Source organism: Neocloeon triangulifer, unplaced genomic scaffold (assembly GCF_031216515.1).
Source record: "Neocloeon triangulifer isolate White Clay Creek 2 clone unplaced genomic scaffold, ASM3121651v1 ptg000010l, whole genome shotgun sequence".
Taxonomy (NCBI): Eukaryota; Metazoa; Arthropoda; class Insecta; order Ephemeroptera; family Baetidae; genus Neocloeon; species Neocloeon triangulifer.
The window spans coordinates 1,010,866-1,026,744 of NW_026775552.1; the positions used below are offsets into that span (position 1 = coordinate 1,010,866).

General features: G+C 38.3%; 3 protein-coding genes across 5 annotated transcripts in view; 1 reads left to right on the forward strand and 2 right to left on the reverse strand.

Moving 5' to 3' along the window:
* Positions 1-3,803: 3,803 nt before the first annotated feature.
* Positions 3,804-15,794, reverse strand: LOC132195792 (uncharacterized). Its single transcript, XM_059618002.1, has 5 exons — positions 15,653-15,794; positions 14,895-14,948; positions 4,151-4,221; positions 3,984-4,073; positions 3,804-3,921 (listed from the first exon to the last, which is right to left on the reverse strand). The coding sequence occupies exons 1-5, from the start codon at positions 15,792-15,794 to the stop codon at positions 3,835-3,837; spliced, it is 444 nt and encodes a 147-aa protein (XP_059473985.1). The 3' UTR covers positions 3,804-3,834.
* Positions 5,002-7,126, reverse strand: LOC132195785 (uncharacterized). The gene is made up of 2 exons (XM_059617994.1): positions 6,673-7,126; positions 5,002-5,486 (listed from the first exon to the last, which is right to left on the reverse strand). Exons 1-2 carry the CDS (start codon positions 7,124-7,126, stop codon positions 5,002-5,004), a joined length of 939 nt encoding a protein of 312 aa, XP_059473977.1.
* The window catches only part of LOC132195668 (acid sphingomyelinase-like phosphodiesterase 3a), a 118,438-nt gene continuing 118,050 nt past the window's right edge, over positions 15,492-15,879 (forward strand). For all 3 annotated transcript variants that reach the window (XM_059617822.1, XM_059617823.1, XM_059617824.1), the window contains exon 1: positions 15,492-15,784. The gene's annotated coding sequence lies outside the window, so the exon portion shown is untranslated. The remainder of the gene's footprint in view (positions 15,785-15,879) is intronic.

Consider the following 15,879-nt stretch of genomic DNA (forward strand, 5'->3'; position numbering starts at 1 on the left):
TCGCGCGCACCTCCAGCAACAACTGACGACGACGCACGGACCTCTGCACGAATCGGGCGCTTTCGCTCAACTCGTTCAGGAAAACCAGAATTTTTTCCTTGCTCCTGCGTTTGAATAATTAAAATTCACTTAAGAAGGTAAATATGGTGTTTGTGTCAGATATCGTTCAGCTGCATGTTGTGTACGATAACTGGCACAGACACCATAAAACATTTGTGGTAATGAAGCATACATAATTTTGATCTTTTTGGCACGGATTGAATTCATTTTATATGAAAATATCACATAAAATAAACACAGGAGAATCGTCGATTTAACGTAATAATTAGATATTTCTGGAATCAAAAATTGTTTCCACCTTCTCATCGTTCTGTTGCTAATAGTGACGCGAAGTTTAATGGAAAAATTTTTGGAAGAAAACGCAAAACCAATTCAAATTGCTCCAAGAAATCTAAAATTAAAGTTCATTTTCGCTAATTTTTGTCATCTTCATAATATTAAAAGCGTGCCTGATGACGTAGTAGACGTTGAGGACGATGGCCGTGTTGCCGACCAAGTAGGAAACGGTGGTGAGCACGTGGACGCCGGTCATTGGTTTGCGCGTGCGCACGAGCAGAACTTCGTAAAAGTGCCACAGCTCGACGGCGGCGATCGTCAGGGTCAAGGCCTGGCAGTAAAGGGCGCGCACCCTGCCGCAGACGAAGCGGTGGCCGTCGAAGGTCGCGGGCAGGATGCCCAGCGGGCCGGACACCCACGAGAAGGGGCCGCCGACCGCGGCCGCCACCACATCCATCGCCACTGACAACACATTCTCAAAACAAATTATACACTTGTGTGTTTAAAAGTTTTTGATTGGGGGTGAATTAGGAAGACTCGACGCTAATTCGGTGCTCGTTCAAGTTTCCAACGTACGACTGCAGCAAAATTGCCACGTTGACGGCGCACGAGGCTGCAGACTGAAAAGTTTCCAAATTATATACATTAGAGCAGTTAAAAGTAATTGAAATGATTGGCCTTGCCGCAAACAACAAATTCCACGTCACGGGAAATATTTCAAAGGCGCTGAAATTCACGTCAAGGGTTGAGATTTCCAACGAAAAGCGGTTTGTTTGGTTTGGAATCAAATATAGGTTAAAATAATTCAATACATATGTACTTAAGCCTGTCCCTTGGAGCACTTTGTCGATCATGTAATTTGTTATTGAATAAACGCTGACAATTTTTACAGTCTCCTCCAGTCGATAAAAGTTTACGTCAGAGGGCAAATGGGTTTCATTTTACAAATTTAATTTTGGGATTATGTGTCAAGCGATATCGTTATATCGGAGATATAATAATTATTATTGTTGTTTATTCTACTCAAGTCATACATGAAAAAAAAATTAAATTGGAAAAATGAGCGGAAAGGGTATCACAACTAGCAGAGGTCTGCTAAAACGCCCGTCATCAAAAAGAGATCGGCCACCGCGTGAACCCAAAATCAAAAAAATCATATTCATAAATAATAAATAAGCAGATAAATTTTGTTTGTGGATATCCACGAATGAATATATAAAAAATTAATATTATTTATTTTTCTCTGTCGACACATAATTTGAAATTTATAGAAATTTACCCAAATTATCTGATAATTATCTGTTATAGAAGTAATGGTCTATGAAAAAAAATTATAATTATAATTAGAATCGTTTTTATTCTTACTATCACTCAATTAAATTAAAATAGTTCATGCAAAATCATCGTACTTAAAATGCCTTTTTGCAATTGACCAATGAGGTTTTTTTTATAAGGAAGACAATTAGCTTTTGGTCGGTCTGGCCAAACTGGAGGTCTCAACGCTAATTCGGTGTTCGTTCAAGTTTCCGATGTACGACTGCAGCAGAATTGCCACGTTGACGGTGCACGAAGCGACAGACTGAAAAGTTTAATAATGAGGCGATTTAGTGGTTTTAGTAATAAAAGTTTATACCGCAAAAAGCAAATCCCACGTCACGGGGAAAACGTCAGAGGCACTGAAATTCACATCCAGGGTTGAGATTTCCAGCGAAAAGCAGTGGATCTAATTCGGGATTATTTTGAATAAAAAGAGTAAAATTGATTAACTTTAATTCTTACAGACTCTCGAAGCTTGCAAGAGTTGAGACCGTTGACGAAATGGCACAGAATTTTTCGAATTTCCTTGAACTGTTGAAACAGAAATTGTTAAAGATTCAAAAGCCCGGGGTTAATTCAATTATTTTCATCTTAAAATTAAAATACAACGCGAGTTCATTTAGGTTAGCTTAGGCTTTTATTTGAGCCAAGTTTAAAGTAAATTTAAAGAATTAAAAATCTGTAAATTATCAATTTGCTGCTAATCTCTACAATAAATTTACTGCATATTTTTTTTATATCTCCATGTTACTTAGAAGAAGATATATTAAAGTAATGAAATTATTGATCTGTTTATTTGTCGAAATTATCACTCTCAACATATTAAAATAGGAGATATTGATTAGTTAATTTTGACGTGACAAACCTCCTTGACAAAGAGCGTGGCCGTAACAAAGTAGGCCACGATTTTTCCAGCGTCTATGAACATCCACAAGTAGTAGTGCAATTTCTGGTCATCGAATACCACGGCGTAGTTGAGGGTCCTGTAGATGTTTCTGATGGTGTCGTAAATCTCAAGTTGGAAATAGGAGCCGTGATAAGTGAGCGTCAGAAGCAAGAAGACTCCATGGACTCGGTTCAGCTGCAAACAAATTTCGTGAATCTTGGCGTAGCAGAAGCGGAGGGTGACCAGCCGCTGGCTCAAGAGACGGTGCACGTGGTGTTGGCCCTGTTTTCCAGTGACCAATCGTGACTGCCAAAGCCTCATTTCGGCGTTCAGGGCCTGAACCACGCAGCGAAGGACCAGCATCAGGACGCAAAAGGTCGTGCCGGTGGCAGTCACGCCGCCAACGCAAATCAGGCGACTCATCCGCTCTAGCATGACCACTGCGGTGAACAAGAAGGGCCAGGTGGAGTTCAAGGCTGGCACCACTTCATAAACAACCAGGACAAGAAAAGTGAATATCTGAAAATGATTTTGATAAAATATTTGGATTCTCCGAATTGGTTGAGAACCTGAAATGCAACGACAAATATTCTGATGGAGAGCAAAGTCTGCGCGAGTTGAACGTCAGCCAGGATGTCGAGGACAACGACGATCTTGTTGGCAACTTCAGCCAAGACGTGGCTGCTTTTGAACGTGTAAAAGACGCAGAAGATTGAGGTGAAGTACATGATGCCGTTGATGAAGAGGTCAAGAATCTTCTCACCGGTCAGGCTTCCCTTTTGAATCGAGTCGCTGGCGTCCCACAGCATGTACAAATAGTAAGCGGCGCCGACGATGGCGCCGAAAACGCGCACGCCCACGCTGTAGGCGAAGAGAGTGCGGCCGACGACGAAGCGGCCGTCGGCCTGCTGCGAAATGGGCAGGACGCCCAGCGGCCGAGACAACCAAGACAGCGGCGACAGCAACGTCCCTAGACCGGCTTTGGCCATTTTAAACTGCGGCCGATCGAATAAGAACATAATTTGTCTGGGTGTTAAGTAGTTTATTGAGTCGGATTGTGATGAAAATTAAATAAACATTTCAGTACATTCGAGTAATTTAACGATTGATCTATTTTCATATTAAGATCGAATATCTGAAAAATTTATATGTTTAAAGAAGAAGTTGACACTGGAAGAGATGATCGTGGAAATGAAGAGATCGAGTTTTTTAATCATGACTTCTTTTATTTGAGGGTTGAGGGATAAATATTTAATGAATATACTTTTAACTTTTGTCATTTTCAAATTGCCAAGCTACTCGGCTTCGAAGGCGACTTGTTGGTTGTTGTTGACGTAAGACTGGATGAGAATGAGCGTGTTGACGGTGCACGCCGAGGCCGACTGCGGAGAACGTAAGAAATGGAATATCAGATAAAAATGTGTAATTGACGGATATTACAAACCGAAAATAGGATCTCCCAATCAATGGCGAAGAAGCCATTGGCGGAGAAGGCGAGTTTCATTGCCGCCACCGCCCTCGAGAAGCAATCAATCTTGAAAGAAGAGAATTGGCGGTTTATTGGAAAGGACGCGCGCGACCTCGCCGCATGTACAAGAGAAAAGCGCTTACCGACTGCAGAACGGTGCCTTGCGGCAGCTTGGCCAAATACTTGCTAACGATCGCGCCAGTCTTCTTCGTCTGCGGAAAATAAATTGCTACAGCGCAAAATTACAACTACAACAGGGAGATGGTTATCAATTTTTTTTTATCGATGAAATTTTTGAAATTAAAGAAGATCTCAACAACTAAAGATGGCAAAATAATTATTCAGATAAGAATAGCTAGAATGGGCCAAAGGGATAATTTTGAAAACCATAGAAAATAAGGTCAATTTGAAAATTTTCATTGAGAAAAACATTATTCCGGTTTCCGAGAAAATCAAGCTAATTTTTGCTCTCTGATTTAATTGATTTCTGCAAATTAAGGTTCTTAAAATATCAAAGTAATTTCAAAAAATTTAATAATATTTGAATTCTAATATGGCCGGTTGAATAAATGGAATAAATAAGGGTTTACTAAAAATGCTGTCAAATGAAATTTGGTAAATATTTGTAATTTTCTAGGCTGGAGGTTGGAGCTAATGAGCCAAGGTATCTTTTCTTAACGGTCATCAAGTTTCTAGGTCAAAGGTCATTGACCCTGGCGAAAGGCCAATAATTACCCTTGAAAATATGCAACCCGAACGAAAATCTGAGGTAGCCGAAAGATGCGCCATGATGTATGAATTCATTGTTGAAAATTTCAGAAACTTTGGATTAGCCGTTGGTGAAATAAAGATGATTAAAAAATTGTTTTTGAAGGACCAAAATGCAATAATTAAATATATTTTTAATTTAATATCTATGTCATTTATGTCACTATTTGTGAGTTTAAATGCATCTTATTAATAAAATTGTTGGATTTCAAATCAAAAGCGATTTTTATATTTGAAAGAAGGATGAAATTGAAACCTCGGAAAGGACGAGAGAGCAGCAGACAAAGTAGGCGAGAATCTTGGCGACGTTGACGACGGCCCAGGTGAGGGCCTGCGTGTGTCTGAAGAGCCACGTGTTGAGCGGGTTGGCGGTGACGTCGACGAGCAGCCGCAGCAGGGTGAACACCTCGACGTGGATGTAAATGTTGTACTGCGTCAGCGCCAGCAGCACGAAGATGCCGAAGACGTTGTTCATGTCGACGCAGATGTCGAAGATCTTGGCGTAGACGAAGCGCAGGCGGAGCAGCTGGTGCTGCAGCAGGGTGGGCCCGTCCGAGTGGGCCTCGCGGGCCAGCAGCAGGGCCAGCTCGGCGTTGACGGCCCGCACGAGGGCGCGCAGCACCAGGCACAGCGCGCAGAAGTGGCTGCCGATGCACGTGATGCTCGTCAGGCTCAGCACCCGCAGCGCCGACACCACCAGCTCGGACACGCCTGTCCAAAAAGGCAAAATCGAGATTTACAAGCCTAGCTTTTTTTCATTTAATTGAAACTCAAATTTCAGCCCTTTTGAAAAAAAAAACATTAACTTGTGAAGAGAAGCTTAAAATATCATTTTCTCCAGATAAATCTCAATTTTTTTAAATTTTCCAGAATTTCAAATTGTGAATTAAATTGAAACGACTACAACTTTGGTTCGAATTGACTTAGACACATTTTCTTAATATTTTTTGGGAAGACAAAAACTTGGTTGGATGGAAATAGTAAGAAATTGTTCAGACCCCATCTTAGTAAAAAATTTATTAATGTATACTTTTGAATAATGTAAAATAAATTTGTTTATATTTTCGGCCCAGGGTAATTGTTTTACAAGAAAATGTTTGAAACAAAAGTTGTAGGAAATGTAATTTTGCACATTTCATGTATTTACCACTTTCTTCTAAATTTAATAGGAAACGCACAAGAGAAGCAGGAATGTTCGAAAAATGTGGTTTTCTTCAAATTTCTGCTCAATGCTATTTTTAATATTTGCCCCTAAAATTAAAAAGACGCCAATAAGAGTTCTCCAAATTGGCATGATGTATTCTACATTATTTAAAAGCTTCACTTCAGTTGATTTTAAGCATTCTAGGTTGTCAGAATTTAATTTTCGCCCATAAGGTTAGCAAACATTTGAAGAAAACCGCATTTTTTTTAATATTCCTGCTTTTCTAGCGAGTTTCCTTTTGAATTTAAAAGAAAGTGGTAAATTAATATAATGTTCAGAATTCAATTTCCTACAAATTTTGATCGAATCATTTTCTTGTAAAACAATTACCTGGAGCGGAAAATCTATTTTAGTTAAAATTTAAAAAGAATTTTTTCAAATTGATCCGAATCATGTTAAAAAAAAAAAATAGCAAAACGGAATCTGAACGATTTCTTTCTATTTCTATCTTTTATGCTATATTTTTTTCTATCCAAAATCGTTTTAAGAAAACGTGTTTAGGTAAATTAGAGTCAAAGTTTGGCCGTTTAGTCAATTCAAACATTAAAATTAAAATTTAAAAATAAATGGAAATTGAGATATTGGAAGAAGCAATAGAGGAAATGATAAATGATATTTCAGATTAAATTTGGCTGATGATAAAAAATTCGTCTTTTATCTCAAGAGAAGCAGGAAAAGTAAAAATTTCTTGACCTTGCGATGATTTTTCGTAGAGGGCGAAGAACATGTAGTTGAAGAAAACGGCGACCTGGAGCAGCAGGACGAGCGTCCTGACGTGGGCGGCCGTGCTCAGGGTGGGCACGCGTTTCGTGACCTTGGCCAGGGCGTGCAGCTCGTTGAACATGGCGGCCAATCTGCGGGCGCACTTTGTGGAGAAGTAAACGTTGAGCAGGGCGAACGCGTTGACGATCGAGTGCGAGACGAAGGTGAGGATTTGCTGGCCGTCGAGGGGCTCGACGAAGACCTTGCGCAGGACGGCGGCCGTCTTTTGGAATCCGCCCAGGACGAAGCACGCGGCGCCGCAAAACGTGTAGACAAAGGACAAGCGGCTGACCAGGAATCGCTCCCTGTCCAGGCTCAGCGGCAACACGCCCAGCGGCTTCCCGATCCAGAACAGCGGCGCCCACACGCTCGCCAGCACAGCCATCTCGGCTCTGTGAATTATTTCCATCAGCGCAATCGTTGCGGACGGAAAAATCGATTTCAAAAATACATAATTTGCTCAATGGCGGACGCAGAAAAATGGCACGCTGCAAAATTTGGCCGTTTGAAATTTAAAATTTGGGTACTTTCAAGTGACACGGTCACGTCTGTAAGGTTAAAATATTCCTTAAAATATTTTCAAATCTCAAAAAGTGTTTTTCAAACAACTCTATATTTGAGTTTTTAATTATCCTTAGTGAGATCATGACTTTAAAACATCTTTTGTAGACCAAAATTGAGGTCAAAGTAAAAAAAAGTGTGTTTGTTCATCTTTGAAAAGTTTCAGGAATTGCAAAATTATAGTTTCGAAAAGTTGTTTTAAAATCTTTTCAATAAATTAAATAATTCAATTTTTTATACAAAAATTTAAAAAAAAAATGAGAATAGTTTAACCTCGGAGGCGCAAATTTAAACGTGCCATTTTTCTGCGTCCACGCGTGGAACTCATCAAACTAATTCCGAAATTGCAGGTCATGAGCAATTACGACGACGGCCATTGACTTTTGTTTCTCGCCATCAGAGGCCGGAAGGCGAGAGTGGCACACGAGGACAGCAATTAGACGCGAGTGTATCGATTCAGAGCGGCCAACTAAATATCTCTCTACCCACAACAGAGTCCTGCAGGATAAAAATCCAATTTGCCGAGAGATCTCCAGTCTTGCGAAAAATCGCATCTGCGGGACGCGGTCCGGCGGAAAGAGAAAGACGAGGAAACAAAAGTAGAAGAAACAAGTGTGGTGAGAGAAATTAGAAGCTTGCAAGTCTCGTTTTCCGAAGGGAAATTCGAACAATAAAGGTGCTCTGATTTCTGACAAAGGCATTGTTTGAGGTGAGAATTATTATTTGATGGCGGCGCCAAAATTGAGCCACGTCGGTTGAATGGGGCCTTTCATTATTCTTGGCACTCGCGGTCCTCGTCAAAAGGTGCATTCATTGCGTCCAAATCAACAGTCCAAATATCACTTGAGGTCGAATTGGCTCGTTTTATAATTTGTAAGTTGTGCCAAGAACGCTGCTGAGTTCAAAGGAGAGCAATTTGCAGAGTCGATAAAACTAATTTGGCGGCTCAAAAGTGTTTTGTCAACAAAAGACCGCTAATGTAATGGAAAAATACTTTTGCTGAATCAAGTTTTTGCTCAAATTTGCGGGTCGCCGTAATTGATCAGAAATTTCGTTTCATTTGTCAGAATTGAAATCATGCAAAAGTATAAAAGTAAATTTTCAATTGATGTATTTTTCTTCTATTATTAATGGTTCTTTGATATCAAATGCAATACGTGCTACTTAGATTAGGTAAGACTGATCACTTGCTTGGTCTTTTTAAATTGATCGATCAGTCATTTTTTAATTTTCTCATGAAGAGTTTGGTTTCTTTTTGCAGGCTTAGCAATCAATAGAAAAATTCAAGGAGTTTAAAAAGCATTGAGAAGCTCTTGTTTGAAGTTAAATCTGGTGAATTTATTTTTAAATATTATAAACTTTTTGCTGCGGTTAGGAACTAATTTTTGGCAATTATTAGTAAAACAAGAAAATTTCAATTTTTTTTTTCTTATATAAAAAGTCATAAAGACTTGATAAATTGTGCTAAAAAAATACCATTTATACCTTCCTCCTGATAATTGACAAATTTTCTGATGTTTCAATTTAGGATCAATAAGGGTTCCCATATTTGCATACAAAACCCCCTCTTTTTTGCGAGTTCTTTTTCATCGGAAGTGAGAGATGGATCGATTTTGGAAAAAAGGAGCAACAAATAGTCGATGGGTTGGTCCGTCGAATTCCCAGCGGCGAACCGAAATTAACCGCGCGCGTCTGATCCTCTTAGAGATGGGCCCTTTTTGCAGAGACAAAAAGGCCGTCGTTCCTTTCGCTTTTTACATCGTCGGTCCGCGTCGGATTGGGAAGAAAAAACTGTATCGTTTGCATCGATTGCGAGATAAAGAATTAAATTTCACAACGCTGCAGTCGCTTCTTTTTATTTCTCGGGCCTAAATTGTGGTCCTGCGGCGCCCGTTTCCACCCTCGTCAGCAATCGCCACTTGGCCCTCGTTTTTCCTCTCACTTTTATTTATTCAAAAGTGCTGTGAAAATTGCCGCCGTTTCGCCCCCGTTTAAAGCCGGCTGTAATTCTTCATCGTTCCCCGTCCGCCAATCAACGGCTTTTCTTCTCCCAAAATGACCCTAATAAGAAAAAAAACCTGCAACTATAAAACTGCAAGAAAAAGCGGAACATGTATTTGAAATATTCATTTCTTAATTTTGATTTTCAATATTTTATTCATCAATTGACAAAAACCTTCAAAAGGAAAAGTAAAATTTAAATTTAGAGTTACATTTTTCCAAATGTAATATAATTGAATTATATCTTGGTTTTGGAAAAAATTTTCTAAAGTTATTTTGAAATTGAAATAATTATTTAAATATTTTTTTTCTTACCAAATAATAACCAAAATAAATTTAAAATTTTTCCGAGAAAAAGTTTAATTTTTTATATTTATTTCATTTGAATAATATTTCTTATTTGTATTGAATGAGTGCAAATCTGCTTGAAATCGAGGATTGAATAAAATATAAAATTTCCTTGTGATTTTCGTCGAGCAAATTTTACTAATTTTTTTTTCTACGGCAGAAGAAAATAGGTCAGCGACGCATTCTCGTGCATAATTATGAAGCACAAATCCGGCGAGGAGCTTCCGTGCGTCGCTTGCAACGCGTTTCTCGCAATTAATCGCCGTGGCCGGGCGGACGGACGCGGGTCTTCGCCCCATTCCTCGCTCTCTGTTTACTCCCTCGCGAGAGAATTTGCATTCAACCCACGTACGCAATTCATTCCTCACTCCAATGATGAAAACTGAGTCTTCCTATGCAAATTCCAGTTGCGTCTTCATTAATTGATGCAGCTGAGAGGTGCCAGCAAAATGGGTGATAACTCGAATTGTTTAATAAAATGTATTTTATTTTAGCAAAATAAAGTTTTGTTTATTAAAAATTGAATTAAACATATTTAAATAGTGAAATTTTGGGGGAAAACTAGATTTTCATGTTAACAAAATCTCCTTGTTCTAATTTTCATTATGAATGATTTGCTTGTATTCAAAAGAAATCCGAAATGACTTGAAATTGCAAATTTTTTCAATATATTTATGAAATGTAAATTGTTTTAATTGGCAAATAAAACTTTTACTTTTTTGTCAATTTTTCAAGCCCCAAATTTTTGCCTCTTTTCTCTGAAATAATTTAATTCCTTAATTTTTACCTTTTATGAAGTGGAAATTCTTTTGGACGAGGAAAATCTTGTTTGAAGGAACTAAATTGTTAATTTATTTTTTAAGAAGAGAATAATTTAAAGTAATTGACTTGCATTTGTCTTGATTGGAGGGGGAAAGTGCGTTTGGTGTTTTGAAAGACTCGGGCGCGGCGGTTGTTGTTGTGTCTCGGGGAAGTAATTAGAGTTGGGGTCCGGCGGGGACGAGCGGGTCCAGCGGCGGTGCAGCCACGCGTGAGAATCGGCCGCAATTTATTATTGCGAAGAAATACGTGGCCCATAAAAGTGTCGCGCGCGCGCCTCGATTGATTTAAGGCCGACGCGCGTCGCTCGGCTGCTCCTCCGAATTTGCGACACACTGCATTGCTCGAAATTAATGGCGCCGCCGCAATTTATTGCCCTTTGACGCCGCCGCCCTAAAACATACACACACCGACACCAAATAATTCCTCACACATAAACGCACAGATCGATAACAAACCTGCCAATCCTGCCATCAAATTTTCAACTTACATGCATAATTAACTAGAATCGCAGAAATTTCAAGGTCTAAACTTATTTCTAGTTCGTTTAATAAACAGAATATTTAATGTTCTATTTCATTTTCAATGCGTTAAGAAATTACATTATTTTCCCAAAATAGAAATGGGGTTTTAATATTTCTGTGAATTTTTGACTTCATTCTTGGTACTTTCAAAATTCTTTAATTTTGTAATTCAATTAAATATTATAAATGAGAGAAAAAGGAAATAAGAAACGAAATGAAGACGAAAATTCACAGAAATATTAAAATTCCTTTGTCATTTTGGAAAAATAATGAAGTTTCTAAATTTCTTGACGTATTGAAAATTAATTGGAAACAATGAATTCTATCAATTAAATACCAATTTAATTGACGATTCAACTGTTGCTTTATTTGAAGAGAATTATTTGCAATATCTTTGTAAAAGTTTTAGTAAACCACAAAAAAAAAACATCGAGGAAAAGCCGATTTTAAATTCAAATCACCATGAATCAACCCTCGATCGTGAAATTCTACCAAAAAAATAAAACGTTATGCAACCCGGAGATTACAAAGGAGAAGCAAGTTGCCTACCTCTCAAATTGTCAGTCAGAACTTCATAATTTTATTGCTATTTTTTTTTAATATCACGGTTTCTTTGTCAAATTTTTCGCTCAAATTGTTTGAATTCAATCTTCGAAAGCAATTTATTTGAGAAAAAAAAATTGTTAGACAAAACTGTATTTGTTTCTTTGGTTTTTTTGGTGTTTTGCTAAATTATTTATGCAATTTGACCAAATCTTTTGCGGAGAAATTTTAAATCTTGTTATGTCATTATATTTTTCTTATATTTTATTTACTAATTTTACTTTCCATTGGAGGTAGACGTTTTTTTTCTTTAAAACTTGGTGTTGACAATTAGAATTTGAAAATCAGATCTTATGATAAAATAAATTAGATTCATTTTTACACTAAATATCAAATTTCGGTTTTACTTTTGAGATGTTCGGGAGTTGTTTCTAGACGCGACTTTGGTTTTAAAAAAATTACAAAGCATCTTGTTTAGGTGATTTTGTGTGCGAATCGGCCGCGATCGATGGTGGTGGGGGGGGGGGGGGGATTGGCAACCTAATTCCGAGGAGGCCTTCTTTTTTTAGCACTCGCTCGTGCGTTTTGTTGGCGCCGCCGAGAGAGACAACAAAACTCCACTTTCACCGGCCATTGACTTTTATTCCCGAGCGGCCACCTGGGGACTCGTAAGATTTTGCAGCCCTTTCCATTTTCCTGCTCTCGATGCGTAAAAACTTGATGAACAAATTCTCAAAGACTTCAAAACGAGCTTCCAACTGGGCAGGCTAAACGTCCGTCAGCACCAAACTGATCATCAAAGATTCAAGCAACGAAAATATCTTTTTTCTACTTAAAGTTTAGATTTTATTCGAATCGTCACTTTTCCAAGTCAGCAGAATTACTTGTTTTTATACTTCATTGGGCTTCAACATTTTGCACATTTTACAAAATAACGTGATGATTTTAGTTCAAAAGTTTGGAACCTTTAAAAAAGTGTTTTATATTTATTTTGATTAATTTTCAATTTGTTTTGAAGTTAATGGATTAATTTTGAAAAATTACTTTTGTCATTTTCAATATTTCCAACGCCACAATAGACTGAAAAAAGATTTATATTTTTTTTTATAATGAAATAATAAGAAATATTTTCTGCCAAGGAAGAATTGTTTCAAAATTGATTCCACCTGAAGGAATTTCCTCAATTTACTTATTTTCTTTGAAAAAAGGAGCGGATTGCAAGCAAGGAATAATTGATGCACAACGTGAACGTCAGCGGAGAAGAGAAATCAATGAAAACCATCAATCGGTTTCCGTTGGAAAACAGCAAATTGATGCCACTTTGCTTGATGAACTGCAAACGAGAACCGCTAATTACCTGTTTTCCTCGCAGCGAATATTTGCATTTTGACGAGAAAAGATGGAAAACAACAAGACAAGATTGACATGTTTTTCTGCAACAAGGAGACGCGCCAGGAATTCAAAATGAGAGCGCGCGACTTATCGGCTCGGACCCTCTTTTTACAAATTCTCAACCGACCGCTTTTGTTAAAATATTGATCCGTTCGTCACAAATGCTGCACGATTACATACAAAACATCTTCCTTTTCAAAAAAGACTCAACAAAAATGTTTAGGTTTTCTATTAAATTCTTTGATATTAAATTTCATTCAAAATAAGAGGTGGGATTTTGCAAGGGTAGAAAATCTATATAAATGAAGTTAACTTTAAAAGTTTGAGAATTATTTTCTGTGATAAAGCAAATACGAATGTTCTCATTTCTTGCAGGTTCTCATGAATTTCTCTTTCTCTCGTCTCGGTTTTGTTTTGGACAAACAATCACAGGTTGTTGGACGCGATCCAGGCAACGCAGGTCGGCGGAAACAAAGGGGCGGAATTTCCTTGGCATCCCCCCACCCTCCCACCCCCGGTGCATGCATGTCAAGAGGAAGAAGTCAAGAGGACCAATGTTTTGAAACGAATTTGCACATCAGTAGAAAAAACAAAGAAAAGAGATTGATTTAAAATTTCATTGTCGGATTTTGTTCAGAATTTTTCTTAAACAACAATTTAAATCGTTTAAAAAGAAGTGAAATTTTCATTGTAAAGGAAAAAACTAACAGACGCTCCTTTTAATTTTCAATTTTTACTACAAAGTTGTATTAAAACCACTAAAACGAAAAAAAATTAACCAGATCTGTTTTTTTTCAGGATACATTTGATTTCCCGGCCGGCCGAAACTCTCTCTTACTTTAAATGCAAATTCGGCTATCTTGGTCTTGTTGCATTTGCTCTCGAGCGGATTCACAAACGCGCCGTTTTTGTCACAAAAGCCAGGCCTGCCTGCCCTACCTGGCTGGCCCCATCGCCCCCGACAAAGGCCGCGCGGTGCCGAGAGTTGCACTCTTAATACGATTGGACTTTTGGCAAATCTCCCCCCCCTCTCCTCACCCCCCCCTCAGCCCCGAACAATAATTTATCCAGACTCTTTCCATCAACAAAGGCCGCGTCTATCTGCGCTCTTGCCTGCCTCCCATTCAACCCGAGTTTTTCAATAATACAAAAAATATAAACATGAATGGCTTTTTGTTGAAAAGACACAAAATTTTCAATTTATCAGAAGAATTTAGTTTCTTTAAAATTAACAAATTTCTAATATTTTTCAATTAATTTATAAATTTCGCTTCAAATTTTGCACTGTTATTTCTGAAAATCGCTAATTTTACGTTTGGACCGATTTTACTCCTCACACGAATAAAAATAAAAGTTTTCATTTTTAATTCTATAAGAGAATTGAAATTCACAATACTTGGATAAAAAAATTGACACCGCCTTCTGAGCTGCTCGGAATTTGAACCTCGGCGCAGGATTTATCTATAAAAATAATATTCATATTTTGGCTTGAAAAGACGGGTTTCTATTTTATCAACGATTTTCCCCATTCATATACGAAACAAAATATTTGTCCATTTTCCGAATGCCACAAAAAATACAACAACTACCATGCGCACGAATTTGAAGTAAAAACACTCGGAATTTATTCTTTCGTCGGTTCTATTTTTTCAGAATGATTTTTATGTGACCCTGCAGCAGTGGCGAATTCAAATAAAACATATATTTTGACAGCGAGCGAAAGTTTGCAAGGCCGCGGGGCTGAAACTTGGTAAATTGCGTTGAAATTCGTTGCTGAGTAAAAAAGCTTCTTCTATTTTCATTGGACAGACACACAGAGAGGATCGAGTAAAATTAAGTACAAATTAATCTTGAAAAAACAATCGCTACTTCAACAGAGACGAACAGACTTTTCAGCACCATAACTAAAAACTGCAGAACTCGTCTTGTCTCGGGAGGGAAATTCAAAGTTCTTGACTCACCTGCGAAGTCGCTGATGTGGCCGAACGCGAATTTGTCCGTCAGCGGCCGAAAATTCGGCTTATTTTCGACTCGCACTTGGTCTCTGATAAACAAACACACAACGTTGTAAACATAATCGCAGCCAATACTATGTATTCATAATTAGAGATTAGAGGGGAGGGTAGGGGAGGGGGCGTGTTTGATTGTTTATTCTTGGTGGATGTGGAAAATTATAAAATAACCCGGCAAGGTTGGAAGGAAAAGTGAACATTGTGAACAACATTGTCAACATTAATTATTAATTTCCTCTTCGATCGGAAGTTTCAGCCTTTCTAAAATTTAATTTTAAACAAAGTTTGATGTTTTTGGATTTTGGATCAACAATTAATTAAATGAATTGAATAGAAACAAGCAATTGTGAGCTGCTGCTGTTCAGGGATTATTTTATTTACGTGCAAAATTTATTCAATTTAATTAGTTTATCAATGCAAGTGTAAAAAAGAAACGCTAGAGCTAGATTGATACAGAGACTGGATTCTTATTTTTAATTATTGCATTATTAGCTTCTGAGCCGTGTAAGAAGATTTGTCCAGAGTTAAATTAAATAAATAAATAAAGTTTCAGACCAAATCGTGAAGCACTGAGCATGCGCCGCACGCTCGTGACGTCACGAACACGATGACTTTCGAAGCCGCGCGGCTATGTTTGTTTTTGTTGAGCCGCGATCGACACGTGTTTGACGCTTTGCGGCCAGACCAGGTGGCCGCCGGCCGCCGGCAAACGACTTTTTGGGTGGCCAAGGAGTCCGAGCGTGCCGTCGGCGGCCGCAACAACGCCGCCGTTCCAAATTGCGGCCTGGTGTTGCCTCTTGAGGCGGTGCTTGTGCAAATTTGCATTGCACAACCAACACAAAGGTGAGTGCATTTGCATAAATAAATTTTGTTGGCAGAAACTGTCGCGAATCTCGGGCCCCAGCGTTTAAAATTTGGAAAATTGACTTAATGAATGT

Coding starts and splice junctions, on each gene's coding strand:
- LOC132195785 (XM_059617994.1), bottom strand. CDS start 7,126: ATGGCTGTGCTGGCGAGCGTGTGGGCGCCGCTGTTCTGGATCGGGAAG. Junction 5,487..6,672: donor CTACGAAAAATCATCGCAAG/GTCAAGAAATTT, acceptor CTTTTTGGACAG/GCGTGTCCGAGCTGGTGGTG.
- LOC132195792 (XM_059618002.1), bottom strand. CDS start 15,794: ATGCACTCACCTTTGTGTTGGTTGTGCAATGCAAATTTGCACAAGCAC. Junction 14,949..15,652: donor CCTTGGCCACCCAAAAAGTC/GTTTGCCGGCGG, acceptor GTCGAAAATAAG/CCGAATTTTCGGCCGCTGAC. Junction 4,222..14,894: donor TCGGCCACATCAGCGACTTC/GCAGGTGAGTCA, acceptor TTTATTTTCCGC/AGACGAAGAAGACTGGCGCG.